At 40.8% G+C, this 27998-nt stretch overlaps 1 protein-coding gene across 11 annotated transcripts in view; it reads left to right on the top strand.

Moving 5' to 3' along the window:
• Abca8a (ATP-binding cassette, subfamily A (ABC1), member 8a) overlaps positions 1–27594 on the top strand; it is a 69895-nt gene extending 42301 nt beyond the window's left edge. For 3 of the 11 annotated variants that reach the window (XM_087572491.1, XM_087572492.1, XM_087572490.1), the window contains exons 22-39: positions 1233–1370; positions 2186–2293; positions 4509–4682; positions 5393–5506; positions 7360–7479; positions 11841–11906; positions 12720–12811; positions 14276–14396; positions 14746–14863; positions 16580–16671; positions 20981–21141; positions 21623–21698; positions 21793–21887; positions 22344–22463; positions 22682–22822; positions 24608–24687; positions 26195–26250; positions 26860–27579. In XM_087572491.1, coding sequence (XP_087428617.1) covers positions 1233–1370; positions 2186–2293; positions 4509–4682; positions 5393–5506; positions 7360–7479; positions 11841–11906; positions 12720–12811; positions 14276–14396; positions 14746–14863; positions 16580–16671; positions 20981–21141; positions 21623–21698; positions 21793–21887; positions 22344–22463; positions 22682–22822; positions 24608–24687; positions 26195–26250; positions 26860–26958 — 1971 coding nt within the window. In that variant the 3' untranslated portion in view covers positions 26959–27579. 11 annotated transcript variants of the gene reach the window in all.
• Positions 27595–27998: the final 404 nt, after the last annotated feature.

Here is a 27998-nt window from a genome sequence, read left to right as displayed (position 1 = left end):
TTTTATTGGGGAATTGAGTCCATTGATGTTGAGAAATATTAAGGAATAGTGATTATTGCTTCCTGTTATATTCATATTTGATGTGAGGTTATGTTTGTGTACTTCTCTTCTCTTTGTTTTATTGCCAAGATGATTAGTTTCTTGCTTTTGCTGGGGTGTAGGTTCCCTCCTTGTATTGGGCTTTACCCTTTATTATCCTTTGTAGCACTGGATTTGTAGAAAGATATTGTGTAAATTTTCTTTTGTCATGGAATATCTTGGTTTCTCCATCTATGTTAATTGAGAGTTTTGCTGGATACAGTAACCTGGGCTGGCATTTGTGCATTCTGTACTTTTCTTGGCTAATGTCCACTTATTAGTAAGAGCGTACCATGCATGTCCTTCTGGGCCTGAGTTAACTCACTCACTAGTTCCATCCATTTGCCTGCAAAGCTCATGATATCCTTGCTCTTGATAGCTGAATAGTATTCTATTGTGTAAATGAACCACATTTTAAATATCCATTCTTCTGTTGTTGTTTTGCATATGAGTTTTGTTTTTTTGTTTTTTAGGGTTTTTTTTGATATTTTCCTTATTTACATTTCAAATGATATCTCCTTTCCTAGTTTCCTATCCATAAACCCCTTATCCCATCCCTTATCCTCCTGCTTCTATGAGGGTGCTCCCACACTAACCGATCCTGCCTCCCTGCCTTGTCACTCTCCTACACTGGGGCATTGAGCCTTTACAGGATCAAGGGTTTCTCTTCCCATTGATGCCAGACAAGGTCATCCTCTGCTACATATGCAGCTGGAGCCATGGATCGCTCCATGTGTACTCTTTGGTTGGTGGTTCAGTCCCTGGGAGCTCTGAGGGGTCTGGTTGGTTGATGTTCTTCCTATGGGGCTGCAAACCCCTTCATCTCCTTCAGTCCTTTCTCTAATTCCTCCATTGGGAACCCTGTTCTTAGTCCAATGGTTGGCTGCAAGCATCCTCCCCTGTACTTGCCAGGTTCTGGAAGAGCCTCTCAGGAGACAGCTATATAGAACATACAGAGGCAAAGTGTAGAGCATAGATGGAAGGAAAGGCCATGCAGAGACTGCCACACCTGGGGATCCATCTCACATACCCTCACCAAACCCAGACTCTATTGCGGATGCCAAGAAGTACATGCTGACAGGAGCCTGGTGTAACTGCACATGAGTTCTATGTTTTCTTCTTCCAGACTGAGAACTCATTTTGTTACCTTTTAGAATTACAACTTTACATTGGCATGCAATACCAAGAGGCTGAATTGTTTTCCCATTCTGGTGGACATAGTGAGTAATGCACTACTCGGACTGTTCACACCATCAGTGCACATTCAAACTGATCGCAGCTCATTTCCTGAGGTTGGTATGTTCTTGTAGATTCTACTATATCTGGAGTCTACCAGGCTGTTCTGTTCAGAATCATCTCAGTGGTCTTGATAGCTTCCTTCATACATTAGATCACAGAATAATCTCAGTGGTCTTGATAGCTTCCTTCATACATTAGATCAGTATATATTAATTTTATATTAATTTAACATATAATATATCATATATCATTTACAGTATATCATATATGACTATGCGTCTTCACCTGAGCTGTTCCCTGTGAGCAGCGAATGTTAAATTAGGAGAGATAAATCTAAGCACGCTGACTCACACCTGTAGTCACAGCACGTGTGAGGTATTGGCAGTATTATTATGAGTTCAAGTCCAACCTGCATTGCAGAATAAGACTATGTTGAAGAAATCAAAAGGAAGGGGAGGAAGGGGAGAAACCGATGGGAAGAAAACTGGGATGTGAAATTTGGGAGTTGGAGTTCCTAATTATTAAATTGATTGCAGTGGTCTAAAGTGACAAAATATCATAATAATTATTTAAAGCCTAAAAATTTTGATCATATTTAAGTGTTAGCCTAAACTTTAGAGTTTTACCATCATAATAACCCCTTGTTCTCATATCACTTTCCATTTTCAAAATCATATCATGTCGCTTCTTCCAATGGTTTACTTTTAAAATTGGATACATAAGCAAAATCTACGTTGAGAACTGGATTATCACGGAAGGAGGGGGAAAGCTCACAAGAGACCCAGGGCAAAATTTTAGGTAATTGATTATGTTTTGAGCAGTGTAATCCAGACAACTCTTTTCAACTTTGCACCACTTCCATTCCTAGGATACAGGCTACACACAGTTTTACCACTTGCTTTACATGTTCTCGTGGATCCTTTTGATGGCCTGCGTCCCTCCTTACATTTCCATGACCAGCATTGACGACTATAAGGTAGTAACAAATGATGGAAACTTTAGTTGGCTTGAAGAACCAGAAGTTGTTTATAATGTGATCGGCAGACTTTCCTTTCATACGGTGTGCAGGTGTATGTGTCAAGCAGTTGGTTAATACACAGTTGTACTTAACAGGAGTAAAACGGAAGAATGGACTGAAGGAAGGGAAAAGGAAGACGGGTAGGACGAGTGAAAAGACCATAAGAAGGAAAATGAGAGATAGATAAAAGCTTTGTTTCCTTCTGAATAATGGAGTCATTGTGATGAGACTTGACCCCCTAAAACTTTTTTTAAAAATTGGATATCTTTTATTTATTTACATTTCAAATGTTATCCCGTTTCCTGGTCTCCCATCCATAACCCCCCTATACCATCCCCCTCCCCTTTTTCTATGAGGGTGTTCCCCAACCCATTCACCCACTCCTTCCTGCCTCCCCATTCTGACTTTCCCCTACACTGGGGGGGAGGGGGTCCAGCCTTGGCAGGACCAAGGGTTTCTCCTCCCATTGGTGCCCAACAGGGCCATCCTCTGCTACATATGCAGCTGGAGCAATGGGTCTGTCCATGTGTATTCTTTGGGTGGTGCTTAGTACCTGGGAGCTCTGATTGGTTGGTATTTTTCTTACGGGGTTGCAAACCCCTTCAGCTCCTTTAATCCTTTCTCTAACTCCTCCAATTGAGACCCCATTCTCAGCTCAATGGGTGACTGCGAGCATCCACTTTTGTATTTGTAAAACTTAATCTTTTCAGTGGAAGACTGAGAGAGATTCGGTATAAAACCTTGAGTTGTATATCACACATGTCTTCCTGGAACTAGCACAGAGATCATGGAGAACAGAGAGGACTTGAACAGGACCCCGAGGTCTTATTTAACTAAGGGAAGAACTTGGAATCCAACAGAGTGGCTGGAATGTTCTTCTAAGCATTCTGTCAGTGCAAGAATTACACAGAGCAAGGGCAGTAGAACTCTACCCAAGGCTTGCCTGGAACCTGTTGTCCATACTGAGCTATGCATGCGTAGAATAGAACTTCATGATGTCAAGAGTGTACAGATCTCATGAGCAGGTTAAAGGAATTATACAGTCATAGGGGTTTGCCACAGGATCCAACTTTCAAGCAATCCTTGATCAATTGAGAACAGACCCATAAATGACAAAGAAAATGAAAGAAGTAACAAATAGGAAAAGTTAATGTGATCAAGGATTTAACTAAAAGAATGAACATGATGGAGAAAGAAATAGAGGAAAGATATATATATATATATATATATATATATATATATATAAAACATATATAAATATAACATATATACCATATATAATATAGATAATATATGTATACACACACACACATATATATACATATATAAAACGAGTCAGGTGGAACTCCTATAAGTACCTAATGTAGCTGTATACTAAAATAATGAGCACGGCTTTTAGGACAAACACACAGGTAAGAAAGAATGACCTGGAAGAACAGGCAGTAAAAGTCTGAAGCACAGAAAGGAAAAAAAACAGCTCTGAAAAAAATCTGAGCTTTAATGATTCATGGGCCAATAGTAACAGTTCCTCATACATTGAATTAGACTATCTAAGGCAGAAGCACCGGAAATGACAGAAAATACACTTGGAAAAAAACCTTTCAATTTTTTATCATTTGGAGCATTTTCTCAATACAAAATTTAGTGACACTTAAAATAGGTACACACAACCCACATGTATTGCTATGAGGCACACTAATGACTTTAAAAATGAGGAACGACAAAGCTATCTAAAAGTAGCATGCAAGATGCAAAATTATTTACGGTATTTTAATCATTCCTTTTTGTTGAGAGTGAACCAATGTGACAATCTTACGTGGGAAAAAATGGCTACTTTCATTTGAATAAGGAATGAATTGTTTTACCACTGAAAGTTAATACTCAGATGGGGAATTTTCCTTTGTAGGCATTAAGTCAAACCTTGGTTAACTTCATTACCGCTCTGTCTGTAACTTGAATGGATTACTTTTATTAACTATAATAGCATGTTAGGATAAATTCTTTTTTATTAGTAACAACAGCAAATTTTGACAGAGGAGCTTTGAAATGATCTATGTCCCTTAGACTGTGTAGCGTTTAATCACTAATAATGAATAACTTGTTTGGCTATTTTCTATATGTTTCATATTTTTATAAAAACAGTATCCAATTGATGATTGCACTTCCTTATCAGAACAGAGCTCAGTTCCAGCTGTGGATTTCAGGGCTCTCCCCTTCTGCATACTGGTTTGGTCATGCTCTTTTTGAGATCCCAGTCTACTCTGCACTCATTTTGTCTGTGTACATTGCTTTCTATTTCTCGGCCCCTCCAGAGAGTATGATCACAACTAGAGATCTGTTTATTCAGGTAAGTGGAGACACCATTCCTAAAACAACTATCATTAAATGATTCAACCCAAAAATTAACAGTTAACATGTGACATGCCATTTTTAATATTTTCATTTCTATCATAAGGTTTCTTAATGCATATGATATAAAATTGTCACTACGGCTTTTTCCCTGGTGTGTTGGTTTAGTTTTGTTTTCTGGACAGGGACGAACTATGTAGTCATAACAGTCCTAGCTGACTTTGAAATCATGGAGATCCACTCAAGTGCTAAGATTAAACTTTGTGCCACCATGACTGGCTCCCCCTGACCCCTTTGACTGAGACATTCAGTGACACTGGTTGCATAGTCTCATTTTGTCGCCCGCCCCTCCCCCAACAAAGAAAACCTTCCAGTTACGTGGTGTAGAAACTGAGATTCTACACTGAGAATACAAGAATCCACCCGCAAGACAAGAGCTCTCAGGAAACACCAAAGTGTCCCTGCCATTTCAAAGTTAGCTCTTGTACGTAAACATTTGGTTGCAGAAAACTGACAGCCACCTCTCCTAGTTGTGATTTATCATGTCTCTGCTGAGGAACGACAATCCCAAGCCACCCACTTCATCACTCTCTATGGCATTTAAATCCTGACAACTGAAGGAGCACGAAGAAACTGTTTTGTGACATTGGTACATTCAAATGTTTCCACATGTCACAATGTTTATTCTCCTTTTTCTGTTGGTTTCAGATCCTCTACGCTGGTGGCTATGCTATGTCAGTTATTTTCATGATGTATGTGATTTCATTCATTTGTCGCAAGGGGAGAAAAAATAGTGGCATTTGGTCACTTTGCTTCTATATTGTAAGTATGTTTACCGTTTTTATTTTCGTGATGAAGTTATGCAAAACATATATGTTAAAATTTATCTATTTTGACCTCACTTTCTTTAAAGATAGTAGAACTAGTTATAGGATTATAAACCTAGGTATTGCTTTGAAATCCCTTTTAGGAAAAAGAATTAACTGAGTAACAAAGATTATGGAATTTTCAGAAGGCTATAAATATTGTTAATAAAAAACCTAAAGCTAAAATCTGATTGCTGAGGAAGTCCTTGTTAAGAACCATTTATTAAAATCTTCACTTTCTAAACTTAGAAAGGTAATATATGTAACTTCCATGTATTTATTCTAGTATTTATGTTTTGAACGTCTTAGTTACATTACTGTCTTACAAATACTTAATTCCTTTGTGTACCACATTTTGAGATGGTTGAGGAAGAAAACATGCAGATTACATAGTGTCTTCTTCCCATTAAGTGAAGGTGAAACTTCTCCCCTAATATTTAATATTTGAGCTTCTGGAGGGATTATCAAGTACTTCAGTATCTAAGGATGCTGTCCTGCAATTTGACCCGCTACTCATAATTTCACTTTATACAAATTAATTGCACCAGCTCACTGTCACCGATTTCCACAAGTTAAGAAAGAAACAGACATAGGACATATTATTGGAAAAATGAATAATGAAAATGTTATAGAGGTTATATATATAGGTTATAGAGTTATATAGGTCTAAGTGTGGGTATGGATATGGATAGACATATAGAATTATCCAATGACTGAATAATAACAACCATAAAATACATACACAAAGAAGGCGTTAATCCCTGAAACTTAGGAAAGAGTAAGGATTTCCTATTGAGGATATTTTTCTAAAGAGATGCTTCTTTAGAAAACAAGGCAAGTAGGGTAAAAACCCCAAAGGGGAGAGAGCCAGACCTATCCAATACAACAGCAGACACCGACGGAATGAATGTCTGTGCAGTAGGCAGCTGAGCACAGGCAGTGACCTACTTAAGATGGAAATTAAGGCTACATTCATGTCTCACCTTACAGGACATGCTCCCTGATTAATCCTAAAGGACTCTGTGTTTTGTTTTGGGGAAACTTACAAGCTTTTAGGGTGGAAGTTCAGCCAGAGACAGTACTCTGATATCAGACCAAATTGGAGAGAGGCACAGAATCTTCTCATGTAAAGTTTGCACCTGTGACTTCTGTTCTATCAGTTCCAATGATACTCAGGGATGTGTTACCTAATTGATAACCTTATAAATATCTCTGAGAAAATACTTGTATGAAATGCAATTCTGTTCAATTCAAAACGATTTCTCTTCAATTATTGCCTATACCGTATTTATTAAATCCCTAGACAATATAAAACCTACTTTATTTTTGTTCCTCTGTGATTAAAACTGGACATAGAATCTTTAGTCTATGCAGTGGATCCTATATTTCCCCAGCTTTGCCAAATTTCCAATGTCAAGCCAAACGCTTTTAGCCAAATCTAGGAAGAAATGTTTGTGATGATAGTAATTTTATGACATTGGAAATCGAATTAAAAAAAAGTGAAAATACATCTAATTTCTGGTTTTAAGATTTATTTGGTGTGTGTATGTTTAAGGGTGTGTGTGTGTGTGTGCGTGTGTGCGTGTATGTGTGTGTGCGTGTGCGTTCACAAGCAAAGGTTCCAGAACACAGTGTTGTGCTTCATGAAGTTGGATTTACAGGAATGTGTTAATTACTTGACTTGAGTACAAGGAACTAAACTCAGGTCCTCTGTAAGAGCAGAACATGGTCTTAACTGGCGAGTTATCCCTTAGCCCCTTCCACTGCATTTTCAAAAGCAACTAAAATGTATATTTCATTTTCTTCTAGGTCTCTTTCATCTCTCTATGTCTTATGTTATTTAAATTCTTTGAAGATACCTTTTTGTTTTCTTCTATTGCCCTGATTCCAGTTGTTACACTGGTAGGGTGTACATTATTACATTTTCAGGTAAGAAATGTGAAACATTTCTGTAAGTGTCTCAGAATGGGGGATGTCGGCGCCATCACCGACACAGTACCGAGAATCGGGCGAAAGCCTGTGGGATGAAAGAAACACACACACACACACACACACACAGGTTATTCCTGTCAAGCCACAAGAGGAAGAGAGCTTCTGGTTTCTTTATTGACCAACTATATATCCAAAGAACACCACTTAGCAGGTATCTGTCAAGCACAGTGGGGAACCCTGGCTGAGACTTCGGTAACAAAGTATGTGACCTGAATAAATTAGGGAAATAACCAGGAAGGCCAGCCTAATTCTGACTCAGGTGAGAAGTACCTGGCCAGACTGCCAGTTGGGAACAAAAGGCTTCCACGTGTAAGGGCAGGGCTCAGCAGGGGTCAAACCTTGCTGGAGACCCAGAAGGTTCTTGTTCCGGCTGAAAACATTCTTCTTGTGCCCTAAATTACAGGGAGAGGCTTTTGATCCTACAATCTAAGACTAAGGCCAAACAGTGATAAAGCAACCAGGCCCAAATCCAATTCGGCTCCCACAGGGGGAGGCATTAAAAAAGCTTTGTCTTGAGTTAGAAAGTATTTACTCTGAAGACTGAATATTTAAAGTATTTTATTTTTATTATTTTCCCCTTTTAAATTCATTTCTTTTTTTAAGATTTACTTTACATCCCTGTGATGCTTGAAAAGTTTGGCTCCCATAGACTCATGTATTTGAATGCTTGGCTATAGGGAGTGCCACTTTTAAGAAGTGTGGCCTTGTTGGAGGATTGAGGTCTTTTATGCTCAGGCTCTGCCCTGTGTAGAATTCTAGTCTCCTTCTGGCTATCTTCATATAAAAATGTAGAATTCTCAGTTCCTTCTCCAGTACCATGTCTGCCTGAATGTTGCCATCCTTCCTACCATGATGATAATGAACTGAATCTCTGAAATTAAACCCCAATTAAATGCTTGCCTCTACAAGAGTTACCTTAGTCATTTTGTCCTTTCACAGCAATGGAAATTCTAAAACAGAAATTGGTATCAGGAGTGGGGCTTTTCTGTGATAGTTCTGACCATATTTTTGTTTGGAGGAGTGTGAATTTTGGAACTTTGCATTAGGAAAGCAATGTAATGTTTTAAGTGAAGCTTAATGGGTCATACAGGTAGAAGCATAGGAGACAGTGGTGTTTAGGGTGACTCCAATTGTGGTTTTCTGGCTCAAGAAGATTCAGAAGAGAAGGAATTTAGCACGTGGCCTTGAAACTATTCTTCTGATATTTTGGTGAAGAATGTAGCTGATTTTTGTCCTTGTCTGAAGAGTCAGTCAGAGGCTAAAATTAAGAGATTTGAATTAATTGCATTGACAAAGGAAACCTCCTAAAGTGTCAATAACCTAGCATAGACTTTGTCCTATGGTACATTCTGCGAAAGAACGTTTTGATCAGACATAGCAAATTGAGAAAGTATATGTAAAAGATTATAGGAGCACCAGGAAGTGGAATGGAGCTAAAGCCTGTGTTCAAGGCTATTAAATCTAATTAAGGGAGTGATGACCTTGAGATAAGATTTCACCCTGCTAAAATTATTGTTTATGTGTTTGCAGTTGAAAGAGGAAGCGTTAAGTCATTGCTTTCATTTGGACTTAAGGAGATATTGTGTGCCAAAGTGTCAAGGAATGGATTGTAATGTTTATTCTCAGTTGTCAACTTGACTATATCTGGAATGAACTGTACTCCAGTCATGGAAGGCACACGTATAATCCAGATCTTGAGACTGGAAGACACAGGTTTAGGATTTGGATCTTGATGTGGGGTGATACATGCTTTTGATCCACATCAACACATGCCTTTAATCCATATCTTGAGATGCAGTGATCATGCTTATAAAGATCTTGTTAAAAGAAATTATAGTTTAGGTCTAGGTGTGGTGGTACACCCCTTTAATCCAAGTACTTGGGAGAAAGAGGTATGCAGATCTTTGAGCTCAAGGTCAGTCTACAGAGCAAGTTTCAGGACAGCCAAGCTTAGACAGTGAAGGAAATCATTGAAAACAGAGAGCTGGTGATGAAGTACAAGGGGGCCATGTTCCAGCCCCAACAAGCAGCAGATTTTGGCAGCTTCGGGTTTAGAGTCAGTAGTAGAAGGGGTTGCTGAGAAACGGACGCTGCTTAGCTAGAGTGAAATCTTCTGCAGTCCCAGAAGCAAACTCATACGCCTATGGACATTTGAATTTTGGCAAAGAAGTCAAAACTGTACAATGGAAAAAGGAAAGCATCTTTTAACAAATGGTGCTGGGTTAAACTGGATGTCTGCATGTATAATAATACAAAGAGTTCCATATCTATCTCCCTGCATGAAACTCAAGTCTAAGTAGATCAAAGACTCAACATATAACAAGACACACTAAATCTGAGAGAAGAGAAAGTGGGGTATAACGTTGAACACATTGGCATGGGAGACAACTTCCTTAACAGAATACCAACAGTTCAGGCATCAACATCAACGATTAATAAATGGAGCCTCATGAAACCTAAAGCAAACAACACCTTAATGTCAGTCAATGGAATGGGGAAAGATCTTCACCAACCCTACATCTGGCAGAGTGCTGATATCCAGAATATATGAAGAATTTAAGAAAGAACACATCAGAAAACCAAATAACACAATTTTAAAAATGAGGTAGAGAACAAAACATAGAACTCTCAACAAAGGACTTCTAATGGCCAAGAAGCCCTTCAAGAAATGTTTGACATTATTAGTCATCATTGAAATGCAAATCAAAATGTCTCTGAGATTCCATTTTACAACTGTCAGAATGGCGGAGATCAAAAATTCAAGTGATAGCATGTATTGGTAAGGGTGTGGAGCAACTCCTTCATTGCTGGTCAGAGTGCAAATTTACACAACTACTTTGGAAATCAATTTGATGGTTTCTCAGAAAATTGGTAATAGTTCAACCTCAAGACCCAGTTATATCACTCCTGGGCATATACACCCAAAAGATGTTCCACCATTCCACAAAGACACAGGCTCGACTATGTTCATAGCAGATTTATTCATAATAACCAGAAACTGGAAACAACCTAAATGTCCCTCAACTGAAGAATGGAGAAAGAAAACGTGGTTCATTTACACAATGGAATACTATTCAGCAATTAAAAACAAAGACTTTTTGTTTTTAATTTTGCTGGTAAATGCCTGGAACTTGAGAATATCATCCTGAGTGAGGTAACCCAGTCCCAAAAGGACATTCATAGTATTTACTCTCCTAAAGTGGATATTAGCTACAGAATAACCACACTACACTCCACAGATCTGAAGAAGCTAAGTAACAAGGAGGACACAAGGGGATGCTTGAATCTCACTGAGAAGGGGAAATAAAATAGACATTTGGTGTGGAAGAGGGAAGGAAGTTTGTGGGGGAGGTGTAGGGAGAGGAATGGGGGGATGAAGTAGGGGGAGATCAGAGAGAGAATATGGAGAGATCTGGAATCTATGGGGGTATATCTCTGTGACAAGCTAGAAACCTAAAACAATGGAAAATCCCAGGAACCTACAAGGGTGACCATAGCTAAGACTCCTAACTGTGGGGAAAATGGAAGCTGAAATAGCCATCTCCTGTAACCAGAAAAGACTTCCAGTGGAGGGACTGGGACCTCAACCAAGCCACAAAACCTATAGAAAATTGAATTAGAAAGTTTTTTTCCTGATAGCCCTATTTATCTATAAGTGAAAATGTAGCATTTGCTTTCTGCGGACATGGGTTGTGGGCAGTAGAGTAAAGAAGACTGACACTAATAAAATCCTTTGGTGTTCAGTGCCCTACTAGTGCATACACAATTATGCCCTGAATCTCTGAGATTCTGTGCTTTAAAGTGTTAATATTTGTGTGGCTTTTATGCTATTTTTTCTTTTGTATTTAATACAAAATACTCTATTTAGAGCTGATACAGCAGCAATAAATTTCAACTTTGCTCACAGGCCAGATGTATTCCCTGAAAATTATTTTCCCTTTATGCCTTAGAGATTCTAGTCTTCCAATGGAGGATCATAGGAAAGAGTGGAGCATCGCCATTGGGTACAGGAGAGGGGACGCTGCTGGGAGAAACCCTGTCTCCTCTAATCCTTGGATTCTCTCAGTAGCTGAACCTTAAACACTGAATGTCATCCTTTATAGAAAAGCTGCACAGTTTCCAGACCATGAGAATGAGAATAGCAGCCCCTAGTTACATATTTAACAGTTGGCACTTCCGTTGTACCCATGAAAAATCTGGAGAAAGACTACACTAGTAGAGTTGACCAATGATCCAATCACATTGCATAAAATGGATTGATTGTAAAACTTCATGTTTAATTTGTTCTTTCTTTGCAGAATCATGAGTTTCCTGAAATAAGTTTGTACCCAGAAAGGTACTATACCTATCTGTTTTTCCTAGCTGTAAGTATCCTTCTTGTTCAAATATTACTGCACACAGAGAGACCTTTACCTAAGTAATGCAGGGTACTTTCTTGTTCATATTTTTGGTGAAAAAAAAACCAGTTCTGGAGATCAAACCATTTATACCTGTTACACAAATGTTCTGTCACTGATCAAACCCACTAGCCTTAGTTTGAAAAATAAAATGTTTTATGTAGCTAAGTCCCAGAAAAGCAATATGTTCCTAAGAAGGGAGCCATTTTTAAACAAATATCCAGTGACATAATAAATTGTACCTTCCAATTCTAAGGACGTAGTAGAGAGTTGGGGATATTGCTCAATGAATAAGTTGCTTCTGCGCAAGAGTCTGGACTAGGTACATGTCTCCAGTAATCACTAAAGTGCTGGATGGGCATGGCATCTCTGAATTAGAGATCGAGGTCCTCTAGACTAGTTGGCTAGTAAGACTGGGAGGACCAACAAGATCCGGATTCAAGTGAGAGATGCAGACTCCATTAATAAACTGAAGAGTGACTAAGAAAGACATCTAATTTCCTCCTCTCCCCCCCACCCGACCTGACACATATACCAAATAAAAGTGTATCCTAAAGCATTAATGAAGTTTAGAACACAATATAATGCAGAACAGCGTGAACTGTTTCTGTACAAAGAACTGTAATTCAATTTGACTTGTTTTGTAAGCAGATGAATGGCTAGTGCTTACAATTTTAACCATCCCATCCTGTATCTACCTGTAGAAGGCTGGTTGCGGTTTACTTCTGATGTTAATTAGCATTTGGTGTTTCTAACCGAGAACATCTCTCTTTCTCCTAGCCTTTCTTTCATTTTCTCATCTTCCTATTTATTCTTCGATGTCTGGAAAGGAAGTTTGGAATGAAAACAATGAGAATGGATCCTGTCTTTAGGTTTGGAGAAATCTCATGGTTCTGTGTGCTTTATTGAACAATTTTGTATAAAGGTAGCATACAAACTCTCACGGACACAAAGTCCATGAGGTTATGATGAAGAGACAGTTATGGAAATTATAAATATGATTAATCCGAACATGGTTCTGAGTCTTAAAGATGATTGTCATAACCATGGTCAAAAACATGTCTAACATACCAGAAACACAGGAAATCCAAGGCTTCATCTGCTACTCTGTGCATGGGAGGGCCAAGATTCACCACAGGCAGCAAGCTTAGTTTGAAAGGCAACTGCTTAGTGCCCTGGAGAGCTGAGGGAACACAGTCAACCCAGAAAGGCCCACAGAGTTAAATGATGGGAAGGGTTATGGCAGAAACAAAAACTCTCTTGCTGATAGAGTGAGAAACCTATCCCATGTGCTCTGGGCATTTTCTATTAACCTGTAATAGAAAGAAGAATGGGATTAGGTATCCAGGGATCTTGAATGTAAGTATGCTTTATTCAAGCAAGACTGAAGAGCACAACCAGAAGCATATTAGTCCTTCTGAGTTGTCATTAAATTTTTGGACTCTACGTTTGGGAATCACCACTTGCATGCAAGAGTGGATTGGCTGAGTAGATTAAGGTACCCGCCACCAAGACTGACGAGCTGAGCTCAATTCCCAGGTCCTACATCGTGGAAGGAAAGAAGAAACCCTTGATAGCTGTTATTTCTCCCGCCAACACGTACCAAACAAACAATAAAATATATGTAAAACCGAGCCAAAACCCAGAAAAAGAATCTCTGCTTGACCAGGGCTTTCTAGCTTTGCCTCTGTGGATGTCAGGTTTCAAAGGCCATCTGTTCTAGAGGAATGAGAACAGTTCGCCAGCCTACTCTCATCCTAGTGCCATCTTCGTTTTAGAAAGTTGGATAGAAGAATCAAGCTTTGACACATCACCTATGACCACAATGAACAGGGAGTGAGGGGAAGGAATCAAAATAATGGTCTTGTCATAAATATGTGAGCTGGAAGAGAAAGGCAAGGGTTCCTCTGACACATCCCAAAGAAGGGGCTGTGTCTATTGACATAGCTAGAACTGATTTGGAACATTCTGGTCCATCACTGTAAAAAACAATTTTGACAATGTCCATAATTTGTATTATTTTATTCCCAGAGCACTTATTCCATAAACTGTGATATTATTTTTTGCTAATCTATGAATATGAAGCTGTACATTGAAGTTAAAAAGTGTCTCCATAATAAAGAGAATTGACAATAGCCAAGGAGCCATGATTGCTTTACTTGATGACTGACTCCTAACTTTTGGGGTGAGAGGGAAATAGATATGCTGACAAAAGATGGATGTTATAAAGACTTATTGCTCATCCTGTCTACTCCAATAAAATATAGAGAGGACAGAACTAGACCCAAAGCCAGGGAGCCCAAAGATCAGTTATTAATTGATTGCTTTGTCTATAGAATTTCTTCAAGAAGTGATCGTGTATTTAACAATCCAGAGGAACCAGAAGGGGAAGACGAAGATGTGAGTCTAGAAAGAGTGAGGACGGCAAACGCTTTGACGTCAGCGGACTTCCAGGAGGTAACCCTTGTAAAGCAGGCTAACAATTCATCTTTAAATGCAAGACAGTAATACAATCATATTATTTTGAAACATCATTAAGCCAAAAACTAAAGGATTCTGGGTAAAATTTACAGTTCAAGATGTGTCTCAAAATTTTTTTAAATATCACTAAAACATAAGAAATGTATGTCTTGCTATGATCCCATGTTAGTGCAAAGAAAGTTCTGGGAATTCAGAATATCTATTTATTGGACACCAATGAGACTACATAGATTTTAGGGGTACTAACTAAAAATAACTAGAAGTACCAAGACCAAGCCACATTGGTTTTGAGAGTCTACATGTAGATTTATACTTACAATTGCAGAAGCCAGTCATCATTGCCAGCTGCCTTCGTAAAGAGTACAAGGGAAAGAAGAAATGCTTCGTTCTTAAGGGCAAGAAGAAGATAGCCACAAGGAACATCTCTCTTTGCGTTCGCAAAGGTTGGACATGGGTTCCAGCTCAGGATCCTCCTCCAAACTTTAGCGTCCCTGTCCTTCAGTCAGCATGCCTGAAAGCTATGCTATGTATTTTTTTTACACAGTAGAGTGACTGCTGACTTTCTTTCTTGAACGAAATGGTTTTTCCTTTGAATAGGGGTATGAAAGTCACAAGCATTCTTTGTCATCAAACCGTTTAAAATACAGTCTTCCTATTCAATCACTCTTGCTCTCCTAATAACCAATACTGTTTACCAGGGAACTGACTAAATTCTGCTATTCCAACCTGATATCTAGTCCACAGGGTAAGTTTGCCAACTTCTGTCTCTCTCTGTCTGACACAAGTACAACTTAGTCTTTCCTTGTCCTGTGGCTCTGTGCAAGTAGCTGAAACTCAAGAGTTTCTATCCCTTTTCAGTGTTGTCACAGCTATTTCCCCCACCCCATGCCATCATATAGTTTTTCATTAATTACTACAAAACAATTGTACAAGTTAATGACATTCCCATCCATGCAGATGTGGTATACTGATCATATCCAACCATCCAATTTCTCCCTGGCCATCCACTCCAGGCCTTGTCCACCATCTATCCAGTATCAAGTAGCCCCTCCTTGGCCCTCACTCCACCTTTCGTTTGTTTGCTTGTTTCATTTCTCAGTGCCTTCACTTTCTTTCTCCGCTACTCTGCAATTTTCATTATAAAGATTTTTCCATCCACTTAGCTATATTACTGCTAATACCTTATTTTGGATACTTGTGGAGAATAGGTTTCTCTCTCGGTGTGTTCATACTGGTGTATGTTGGTGCTATCTGGAATGGGAGAGATTGTTCAGTGGTTAAGACCAGTTCCTCCTGCAGAGAACCAGAATTTGGTTACCAGTACCCACGTGGTAACTTATCACCATCCGTAACTCTGGTTCTGAGGGATCTGATACCCTCTTCTGACCTCGGCTGGCATCTGGGACTCATGTGATTCATAGACAAGGCACTTATACAAATAAAATAAACAAAATAAAGTAAATTTAAAGTGAAAAGAAAAGCTACCTATTGGGTATGCTGGTTTTCTATCATGCCACTCTCATCTTTCTGTGGACTGCAAAAACATTTTCTATGTATAGAATCACATTGTTGGCTAGCAGAGATGATCCAATTGTCTACTTCTTTATCCATAGATTTTTTTTAAATTTCTTATGTAATTGCCGTGGTTTAAATTTTAGTAGTTTGTGGAAAAGGAGTGATAAAAGTAGTCACCCAAATTTTCTTCATATTAGAGCTAGGTTTTTAATTTTTTCATAAATTATGATGTTTACTATGGTCCCGTAATATGTAATAATATTTTAGTATGCTTAATTATGATCCTTTTAGAGATTAATTTTGGTTTTAATTATGTGTATTTTGTGGGGCACATGCACTTGTGAGAGAAGATGCTTCCAGATCTAGATTGAGTACCAGCTCTCCAGGAGGTGGAATTTAAGAGGTTATGAGATGCCTACTATGGGTACTAAGAACCAAACGTTGGTCCTCTACAAGAGCAGTAGACCCTCTCAGTGCTGAGCCATCTCTTTCCCTGTTCAGTTTTCTGTCTATTTTCTTTGAGTCCTTTCACATCACATGACAATTAAAATATAAATCGTATTTAAGGCCCATCACATGGCACTATCACTTAGAGAAACCTGTAAATGGTCGTTGTTGTTACTATGGTATCTTCTCTTTCTCAGGCGAGGTGGTCGGATTACTGGGACACAATGGAGCTGGGAAAAGTACATCCATTAAGATGATAACTGGGGAAATCAAGCCAAGTGCTGGACAGGTAGGTAGATGAAAGGTAGTATTTTCTCCAATGGTACCCAGATGACAACTGGAAAAACGTCATTTTTCAAAGTTTTAAAAATATATACTGAATTATAAATTCTCACTTTAAGAGACACAGATACTATACATTTGATTAGAATGTTTTTAAATGTTTTGATAATTTTACATGTATGTAATTTCATTATAATCATCACCCTTTAGCTTTCCTCTTCTCCCCCCCCTCACATTAAGACCCTTTTTGTTCTCCAAAATCTTCCCTCCCACTTCATGTTTCTTTGTGACCCATTAAACTTCATTAGGGTTGCTTGCATGAACGTGGGCATAAGCCACTTCTCAGTAGCTACACCACTGAAGAAAATGATCCTAGCTCCCTAGCTGCTATTAACCGCCAGTAATCGCTAGGGCCGCCTGTGCTTCTCCACCATCCACGATAAAATGTTGCCAGGGTTAATCATATATAAATCTTGATTAGGTAACTACAGCTGCTGTAAACTCATGAATGTGAAGCCCGTGTCCTATTCAGGAGTTCATGGCTCTCCACCCACATCCGACGCCTTGGCTTTTATCGTCATTTTTGCTTCTTCTGTTTCAGTGTTCCCTGAGCCTTGGAAAGGGCAACATAGATATTCTATTTAGTTCTGAGCACTTAAGAATCACTTAGTGTTCGCACCAGTTATGAATCTCATCCCGTTGCAAAGGGAACTGTTTGACCACGGCTGAGTACATCTCTGGTCTCTGACTGGAAACGTAAATGCTTAGCAGGGATTGGTGAATGCTTTAAAACTGTCCTTTTTCCCATGAGTGTATTAAGAAGGAATGTTATTCATCTTTGGGATACTAATTATTATGAAAATATTGACACTCTGTTTATTGGGCCACATAGTCCACTAATTACGATTTTAAATGACCTTTATAATTAATTTCAGCATGCTACTGATCATTCCCATGAAGTGACATCTCCAATTCAGAAATCTTATACAGTCACACCAAAATCTTTTTTGTCCGACTCTGATAAGCTGCTTCTTCGAGTAGCAGAGGGTGGAGGAGCATGTGTGTAAAGTTGAACTGCTCACCAGCTTGTCACTTGTCTCAGACACAAAATGGCCTGGCACAAAGTTCAGAAAAAGTTAGCCGTAAGAGGCGATCCCAGGAGAGAGACAGGTCATTTCCTTTCCCCTCAATTACAGGGCAGAACTGCTTCAGAAAGTGGCCGCAGGGTAGGCAGAGGTCTGTGTAACTATGCCAGAAGAGGGTGTTGGTAACCAAGCTAGAGAGGGAGAAGAGACAGGAATATAACAGTCACACATTCCAGTGTGCGAGGAAGAGAAACTCATGTGCACAATCCCTCTGAAGCCATGGTAGAGCAGAAAGTCAGAAGTAGGTTTCTGCAATGGCCATGACACAGCCTACCCTAGTAGGACTCCTCAACTCTAGCTACGGATGCCATTGGTTGCCACTCACCACCTTGCTTTAATACTTCAATGACTTGCATGCTCTGTGACTGGGGTTGTCAGCTCTGGCTTGTCCTGCAGGTGCTTCAAGAGTTGTCTTTTATGTCTGCTCTCAATCTCTGTCCCATGCCCATTTTCACTCTACACAATGCTACATCTTCTATCCTCTGAGTTTGGTCAAGGATACATCAAACTTCATCCTTCTACAAGCCTTTGCTCCTGGTCTTTGGCCTTCTACAATATGTTTCTCCCAGCCCTGTCCACAGCTAGTACCTTCCCCTCCCCTGACATGGCCATTCAGCAGGATAATGATCTGAAGGAGGTAAATAGGAAACCCAGTTCAATACAATTTAACTGGTATTGTCTCAAACGTCTAGAGTCTGACCATAAGTAGTTTGTTTTGTGTCATATTTAAGAACAGTACAACTTTGAGACAAAGTTTTCTCATGACGATTGTCAAGATAAAGATTAATTATTGACTTTATAAAAAAATAAAGTCATTAGACAATTATAGTAAGTAAGGTATTTTATTATAGTGTAAAAATATCTCGGGACCTCAGCCATAATGTTAAGATGCAGTAAGTCTGGCATAGTTCTTTTGTCCTTTTCTTTTTAAAACGTGATTAGCAGGGAGAAAGACGGGCACATCCTCGGGACTTGCTGGCAGGACTGCCTTGCCTACTTGGTGAGTTCCAGACCAATGAGAGACCGTGTCTCAAAAACCAAAGTAGGGTCTGAGGAGATAGCTCAGTTAGTAAAGGGTTTGCTGTGCAAATATCTTGCATGAGGTAGAGGGTTAGGGCTGACACTTCAGGTGCTACTTTTATTTCCACACCCATGGAAATAAAATGTGGCAAGCTGGGCTCCCACTCATAGACTCTCAAACAAGCATATGTACGCACTAAGTCTAAAACATTGATCTTTTAAAAGCTTTCAAACGGCATTACAATTGGACATCTTCACAAGGCACAAGGCAGGTGCTTGGATAGGCTTCCAAGTGTGAACGATTAAATCATGAGGCTTTTGTGTGTGCTCGCTACGGTCATCATTCTGTGCACCAATTCGAGAGCTCACTCTGCCTGTCTTAATGAAACTGTTGGTTTGGATCAACGCCCCTCTTCCTTTTATGTTTCCCTTTCCAACCTCTGCTGCTCCCCATTCTACTTGTTTATACTGTTGGCTGTGAGCTTCACCTTTAAGGGCTGAGCCTATGAACCTCCCCTTTAAGGGCTGAGCCTGTGAGCCTCCCCTTTAAGGGTTGAGCCTGTGAGCCTCCCCTTTAAGGGTTGAGCCTGTGAGCCTCCCCTTTAAGAGCTGAGCCTGTGAGCCTCCCCTTTAAGGGCTGAGCCATGCCTCCAGCCTCTTTACTTTCTATTGATTCAAGTTTAACTTATTTAAATGGTGTATGTGTATATTAATGAAGTCAGGCAGTGTCTGTCTTCCGTGCCTGCTTTATTTCACATCCCGCATTGTCTTGGTTAGTCAACCTAGACATACTGAGAAAGAGGGACTCTCAACTAAGTAATTGACACCATCAGATTGCACCATGGGCATATGTGTGGGGCATCTTCTTGATTGCTAATTGATGTAGAAAGGCCCAGACCACTCTGGGAAGTTCCACGTTTGGGCGGGTGGGCCTAGGCTCTATAAGGAATGCAACTGAGCAAGCAAGGGGAAACTAAGCTGGTAAGCAGCATTCCTCCATGGCTCCTGCTCCAGTTCCTGCTTTCGGGTTCCTGTCCTGAGTTCCTGCCTTGACTTCCCTCAAGAATGGACAATAATCTGGAAGTGCAGGGCCCCCCAAAACCCTTTCTTCCTCAAGTTGCGTTTGATCAGACTTTTATCAAAGCAATAAAAAGCAGAGCATCTCCTATTTCCTGGGTCTATCCATGTTATCACAGACAAAAGGAGACCTTCACGTCGTAAAGGCTGAATAGTATCCCGTGTGCCTTTAAAACTCCGTTAGTCCTGTAGTGGACATTTGGTTGACTTCTTCTTCTCTATCACAAATAGTGTTATAAGGAACACAGGACCGAGAAGGTCATTTTGATTTCAAAAAAAAAAAAAAAAAAAAAAAAGGAAAGAACGGAAAAACAAAAGAAGCTCTCAATCCCTTTGAAAGCATATACCAGGAAATGGTCTTTCTAGGTCATACCTCAGCCATGTCCTCCCCACCCCCATGCCCGCCACAGGAGGCATAGCGCCATTTTCCATAATTAACTCTACTAATTCCCATTTGCACCCACTGTAGACAACAGTTCCATTTTCTCTGCCTCCTTATTGTTTTAACTTCCTCCTTTTTGATAGTAGCCTTTCTCCTGATGGGAAGCGATATCTCGCTGCTCATTTGTATGTACCTGTTTGTATGTGTGCATGTGTGAGCATCATGTAGAGCCAAGAGGTTCATGTCGGATGCCTTCCTCAGACCTCCTCATTTCTTTTTTTCCTGAGACTGTCTTCCAGTGAATCTGGGTTTACTCATTTCTGTTGACTGGCTGGTCCGTCATCAGGTCCTGGAGAGCTTTCTGTCACTGTGTACCCAGCTTTGGGGTTATGGGTGTAATGCTGCTGTACCTGGAATGTGGGTGTTGGATTGGATTCTGGTCCTCGAGCTTATACGGCTAGCACTTTCTCTAGCCATTTCTCCAGTCCCTTGTCATGGTTTTTAATTTGTATTTCCCTGTGGATCCTTCTCTAATCTAAGTGAATGTGGCACCTTTGCATGCACTTGAGCCTGTGTATTGGTTCTCGGGGTGAATCCTTCTACCTTTCTCAGATTATCACTGAAGTCCATAACAGAAGTACTTTGGGGAACAGTAAAGAGTTTGGGCCCTGACAGTGACCTTTTATCCATAGGTGCAGCTGAAAGGGAACAGCACAGGGGACACCCCGGAATTCCTAGGGTACTGTCCTCAGGAAAATGCTCTGTGGCAACACATGACTGTGAGGGAACACCTGGAGATATTTGCCGCCATAAAGGGGATGAGCAAAAGCGATGCTGCCGTGGCCATTGCAAGGTACACGGGGGTCTGCGCCTGTTTGCTTCTGCGCCCCGGTGATGGGGAAAAGGTTCATTCACAGTGAAGGTGGAGCAGTTCCCATTGCTTGACTAGGTGGGGTAGAGGAAATTTCCAAAGTTTTATTCACTCTCATTTTAAGGACGGAGGGGAAATGGTTAGATTCCCACAGTCAGTGACTGAGCAAACTTTAAATGTAAACTAAATTGCAGACGTATTTGAACGCTGTGCTAGCAATTTAAACTTTCTTTTTTTTTTTTTCCGGAGTTGGGGACCGAACCCAGGGTCAAATGCTCTCTTTGTCCCTGGAATTACAACCTTTGTCTGCCTGACCCTGTTGAATGTTTCCACGAATTTCTTGAACTACTTTCCTAGGCCCCACTCCGCCATCTTGGCCAGGCTCACTGCCCCGCCCTCCGGTTATCTCTCTTCGCCATGGAGTGGGTGGAGTGGACCGTGATGTTCCACTGTCTCTCTTCAGGTTGGCAGATGCACTCAAGCTGCAGGACCAGCTGAAGTCTCCGGTGAAGACGCTGTCAGAGGGAGTGAAGAGAAAGGTTTGGGCAGGGCCCCGGGAGAAGGGCTTCGAGCAAACCTCAGGGGTGGGGCACACGTGAGGTGATGCCACATGTGCTATCCCTCTCATTGCAGCTGTGCTTTGTGCTGAGCATCCTGGGAAACCCTTCTGTGGTGCTTCTGGATGAGCCATCCACCGGGATGGACCCCGAGGGGCAGCAGCAAATGTGGTGAGGAACTGCCGCGGTATGGCTGCGCCATTGCTGCTGGGGAGTTCATGAATTTTATCAATATTGCTAGACAAACAAAAGTAAGTGTGGCCAACACCATCCATATCCCCAAACACTATTACTTTGGGAGAAAACGTACATATGTTTCTTGATGGTTTACAACCAAATTCATTGAAGTAAACTTCAGAGAGTGAAATCCTTGTTCGGTCTCATAAACAATCCCTTTCTATTCCGAATGTTTTCCCCCAGCATCCTTCCAGGTATTTTCTCATGACAGCCTCTGCTGTGCCACCAGCGTTTCTCTAGGAACTGACTTGACGGCCCTCTTCCTCCAAGCATCCATCTTCTTGGTCTGCATTGATTATTTCTCATCTCTGCCGTGTGGATTTTCTCTCTCCTATGCCCAGAAGAGTGGAAGGACTTCTAATCATCACAGTTCTTCTCTTGACAATATAGGCAGGCGATCCAGGCCACCTTCGCAAACACAGAGAGGGGCGCCCTCCTGACCACCCATTACATGGCAGAGGCTGAGGCTGTGTGTGACCGCGTGGCCATCATGGTGTCTGGGAAGCTGAGGTGGGTGCCTGCTTTTATCCCACACCTGTCCACTCTCTGATGATCAGAGAAGACAAATTTGCTTTTTCAGCAAATCAGCCTTCTTGGGTAAAAGTCGGAGTTGTCACTTCCCTGCTTAACAGTGAAGAGATTGATTTGGGTGACCCAGTGGCATCTGCGCATGCTCATGGGCACCATCTGCCACATTTGTCTTGCGGTTTTTATAATTCCTGACCCAGATGTATTGGATCCATCCAACATCTAAAGAGCAAATTTGGCAAAGAATATCTCCTGGAGATGAAGGTGAAGACCCCCACACAGGTGGAGCCCCTCAACATGGAGATCATGAGGCTCTTCCCCCAGGCTGCTCGGCAGGAAAGGTTAGCACGGTTTTGGGGGTGCGCTTGTATATGTGTGTGTGGCTGTTGGTTGGTCTGTCTGTCTGTGCACATGTGCACACAAATGTACATCAAAACACATAAGCTCTCACACGTGCGTGCAGGTATACACACACACACACACACACGCGCGCGCGCGCGCGCGCGCGCGCATGCGCACGCGCACTATAGGCCACATGTCAATGTCCCTTATCTCTCTCTTATCATTTGAGACGGTGTAACAGTCTCTTTCACTGAGCCTGAGTTAAGCATTTTGCCACACTGGCTTGCCAGGAAGCTCTAGGGATAAGCTTGTTTCTGCTGAGCTCTTTCCCATCCCCAACCAGCGCCAAGATTACAGACACACTTAGTCACATCCAGTTTGGGTGAACTCTGGGTTATAAACTTAGGTCCCCATGCTTGCCTGGCAGGTACTCTCCTGGCTGAGTCAACTCCCCAGGGCTCACTGTGCCTGTTTTTGATCTAGCAAAGTACATTCACTTTCCCCTGGAATTTGTTTGGGTTGGTAGACACTGTGGGTCATGTTTACCCTGTAAGAGAACCTCAAAGAGGTCACTGAACTGTGGGCACTGCTGGAAGTCTATTAGAGAACAGAGGGCTGGTTGTAAATCACACACATGGGTGTGGTCCAACTATGTGGCAGGTTCTGTTTAGGGCTTGGGTTATCCAGTTGTCATCTGATCTTTAAAAGTAAGTAGCATGGGTTGGGGATTTAGCTCAGTGGTAAAGCGCTTGCCTAGCAAGTGCAAGGCCCTGGGTTCGGTCCCCAGCTCCGAAAAAAAAAAAAGAAAAAAAAAGGAAGTACCATTTTAATCAAATTAACATCCTGGGTAAGACTTGGAGTTGCCTTACTTAACATGGAGGAGGAGACTTTGATTTGGGTTGGATGACACAGGGGTGACCTAAGCACAGTCACAGGTACACTTCCCACATTTGTCTTGGGCCTTTGTAATTCCTACTCCTGCTCCAGATACATTGTATCAACCCCAACACCTAAAGAGCAAATTTGTCAAAGAATATCATAGGAATGCACTAATCATATTTCACCAGCATCTTTACTAATGGAAGCTTCATGCAATCATAAGTAAGATTATGACAGAGTTGACTGATGACAAGAGGGTAATTCTTTTTTTTATTCCGTGTTTGTAAGAGCTCTAATTCTGTATAAATTATCTCACATAAACGAAGTCAATAAACACTGCTGGTGAGATAAAATGCTCTGTAAAGAAAGGAAATAAATCCTTTGAAGTGAATTAATCTGTTCTGAATATGTGTTGACAGTGGGTAGTTAAGTGCCTCTGACCAACAATTGATGAACTCTGGGTCCTCCTGAAGAAAACGTGGTTTCCTTTCCTGGGGACTTTCAGGGTCCCCTCTGCATGAGGAAAGCACTGAGAGTTTGGGGAGGAGGTGCCTAAATATTGACTCTGTACTGAATAAGTAGATTCCTATTGTGTTTGGAAATTCTAGAAAGCTGTGGGGTGGTAAAAGGAGACTGTGTTCTGTGTTCCCAGTCGAGACCGGGTAGGAAAATCCAGTCTCAAAATGTTGCCTAGACTGGCCCTACACGGGTCCTTCAAGGAGCCTGAGATACTGAACCAGTTCTCACTCAGCTTGCCCTACCTCCCTTCCTGTCAACTGGCCTGCTTCACTCACCTCACTCTAGAGAGTCAATTATGCCCAAGAGTCTTATTTATGAAAAGAAATGTAGTGGACACCATAGATGTTAGGCCACATGAGACCAACCCAGCCTTCCTTTCTTCCCAGGTACTCTTCTCTGATGGTCTATAAACTGCCCAGGGAAGATGTGCAACCTTTATCCCAGGCCTTTTTCAAATTAGAGACAGGTAAGAGACTAGTTAGAGATCGGACTCTGGGATCAAATACTTACAGAACTTAGAAGAGCCCGCAGTGGTGTGAAATTGAACCAGAGCATTCTGGGCTAATTCTGAACATTCAGAGTGCCCTTTGAAATATAGAAGCAGAAAACCCAAGAGGTAAGCTGGTTCTGTGCAGGCATATGCATGGAAAGTTTGTCATCTTTATTTTTGTTTATTTTATTTTACTTTGCACCTAGGAAAGCATTAAAAAACCCACAAAATTCACCATGCTTTGAAGATTACATTATTTTAGATCTAAAATCAATTTCACTTTAGAGATCATATCACATGTGTATAATGTTAAATTGTATTTTATTGGCTCAGGCCAATAATGAGCTATAAACTCATGTATAAGGGTGAATAATCCCGTACACTGAGGTGGGCTTCAGTGTAAATCAGAGCACACTGTATTCATCCTTTGTATTGTCCGGCTTTTGATTTTCATGGTCTGCTTGTCTGAGTTTTCCCAGGAGCTCTCTTCCCTTTTGCTGTTCTATGTCACCTTTACTTGCCTGTCACCTGCCCTACTAAGGAAGAGTTAGCCACCTCCGGTCCCATAGATCCCTTATGGTTCCTGCTGGCTACATCCAAAGCTGTCTCGATGTGTGTTCTTCTCACTGTCTAAATTCAGCACCTTACCTTTCTGGGACACATGATCCTTCTTTTGGGATTGGGGTCAGGGGGCATCTTTCCACTAAAAACCTGTACACCACTTAGAATGATTTGTACTGTTCTTCTGTCTAAATTGGTTAAACAGAGAATATTCCATGCTGTGGTAACTTTTTAGATAACTTTTGACTTTATCTCTGTGTCTTTCTTTTCTCTTTTTCCAAAATCTCTTCCCCTCACAACCTACTTCTGTGCCCAGTATTGGCATTCTGTCTAAGCTCCACCCCCACAGTTACCTGGCAACAGACAGGTATGCTCCGCCCCACAGTTGCCTGGTAACAGCCAGGCAAGCCTGACTTAACTATAAAAGGGCATGCTTGCCCCCTCCTCATTCTCTTGCTCTTGCCCTCTTCCCCTTTGTCCCTTCTGTCCCCATTCCCCTCCCCCTCCCCTCCATGTGCTTATGGCCAGCCTTACTCCTCTCCTTTTCTACTCTTCTTCTCTCATTAAACCTTTCCACATGCAACCGTGTTGGCTTGGTGTGCTTTGTCTGGACCCAAACCGAGATTTCTACCCCAACACCAAGTCTACTGAATCAGTGGTTCCTATTCACGGAAGAAAGTGTTCTAGGTATCAGTGTATCCCATGATGCAGATCCTAAATGCATGCAAATGTCGTGCTGACCCTTTCCCTGCCAAATTGAAGCAAACATTGTACATATTTCAGCTGTGCAATGTGTTCAGAAAAAGAAAAAGTGTGACAGTTCATTTAATGGTTCCCTGCCAATTTGCTGCTATTCATGACCTGTGACGACATAGTAAACATACAAGACTTAACATACTGGCATATGGTTTTTCGTACACAGTTAAACAGAGCTTTGACCTGGAGGAGTACAGCCTCTCACAGTCCACTCTGGAGCAGGTGGGTCAATTTCAGGGTCTTCTGTTCACAAACCTTAAGTGCACGATCTTTGGATCCAGGCGAGAGTTTTGTGACTTCAGTTTCGTCAAAAGCATGGAGTCATTCTCGGAATGTGTTTTCACGCCCTTTCCAGGTGTGACAGATAGGAGTGAGTTTATTTCAGATCAGTCATTAAATGTGCTATCGTTATTGTTTATGTGCCTCTATGGAGAAACAGTTTTTTTGCCATGTGCAGCAAACCTACTACAGGCATGTCTGCTGGACTGGGGATCTGAGGATCTGAAAGAATGTGATAGACTACAGTCTAACGCTATAGACAACTTTATCCCCATTTCAGTTATACACGAATGAGACAAAGAAAGCAATGACCCAAGGAAGGTTATTTGAGTTTAATAATAATACTATTATTAAATAATAATAATATTTGAATTTTATAAATGTGTACATTGACTCTCCTCAACCATCGGAGTATAAATTGTCTGATGCTCTGAATAAAGTTGGCTATTACATGAGAAAAGAAGCAATGTGATCTCTCTCTCTCTCTCTCTCTCTCTCTCTCTCTCTTTCTCTCTCTTTCTCTCTCTCTTCCCCCACCCTCTGTCCCCTCAGGTCTTCCTGGAACTCTCCAAGGAACAGGAGCTGGATGATTTTGAAGAGGAACTCGATCCCTCAGTGAAGTGGAAGCTCCTCCCACAGGAAGAGGCTTAACACTGAAATTTTTCGCTATGGCTGTTTTTTATTCTCTAGCTGCTTAAAGTAATCTTGTCTTGAATGCTACATAGCCATTGTAGATGAGTATACCATTTGACCATGGAGGTAGAAGGTGCTGATTACATCACGAGTGTACAGCTCTTATGAATGGGATTAGGATTGTGAGGGAAAAAAAGCCATTAAAGCTATCATCTCACGCTCTACAATTTTTCTTTGTAATATCGTCATTTTAAAGCACATTAATTGTATGCATCCCTGAATTTAACAGTGACATTCCAGTATATGAAGGATACCTATCCTCTATTCTGTCCTGTCTCAACATCTTCCCCTCATCACCCTTCATAGCCCCTTATGTCCTTCTTTCTACATTTCGTTTTGCACGTATTTCTACATATAAAAGAAAGCATATCCTTCCTGGAGTATTGTGTCTTAATTTGTTTTACATGGCGTCCTCCAGTTCTATGTATTTTCCTTCAGATAACAGAATTCCCTTCATTGTCACAGGTTAATGATACTTCATTACATTTCTTTAGACCTTCGTTTGTTGATGGGTTTCTAGACTGATTCTTTATGTTGTATATTGTGAATAGCACCACAATAAACATGAATTTGCAAACAGTTCCTTTTACTGTTAACTGGGCTGTTTTCTACATGCATGTATGATCCAAGGAAGTGGATTCTATCTCAGGGATGCTTTTGGCTTGGGGAGGATTTCTATCCTGGTTTTTAGAGTGACTGTATTGTAAATATACATTTCCACTAGTCCTAAATCATCATTGCTTATTCTCTAAATTTTCATCTGCAACTTTAAAAAGTTGAGCAATAGATTTTCTAACTAGGATGAAATTCTCATTATAGATATGGTTTTTAGGATTTTATCTCCCAGGAGACAAGAATTGATTTTTTAAAATGTATTTATTAGCCACTTGTGGTTCTTCTTTTGAGGAATGTCTATGCAATTCTTCACTCATTTGACTAGATTACTTATGGGTTAGATGTACCTTTTAGTCCTTTATGTATCAAAGATATAAATCTTA

The sequence above is a fragment of the Rattus norvegicus genome, chromosome 10 (genome assembly GCF_021556685.1).
Source record: "Rattus norvegicus strain SHRSP/BbbUtx chromosome 10, alternate assembly SHRSP_T2T, whole genome shotgun sequence".
Classification (NCBI taxonomy): Eukaryota; Metazoa; Chordata; class Mammalia; order Rodentia; family Muridae; genus Rattus; species Rattus norvegicus.
This window is presented reverse-complemented; position numbering and strand designations above follow the sequence as displayed.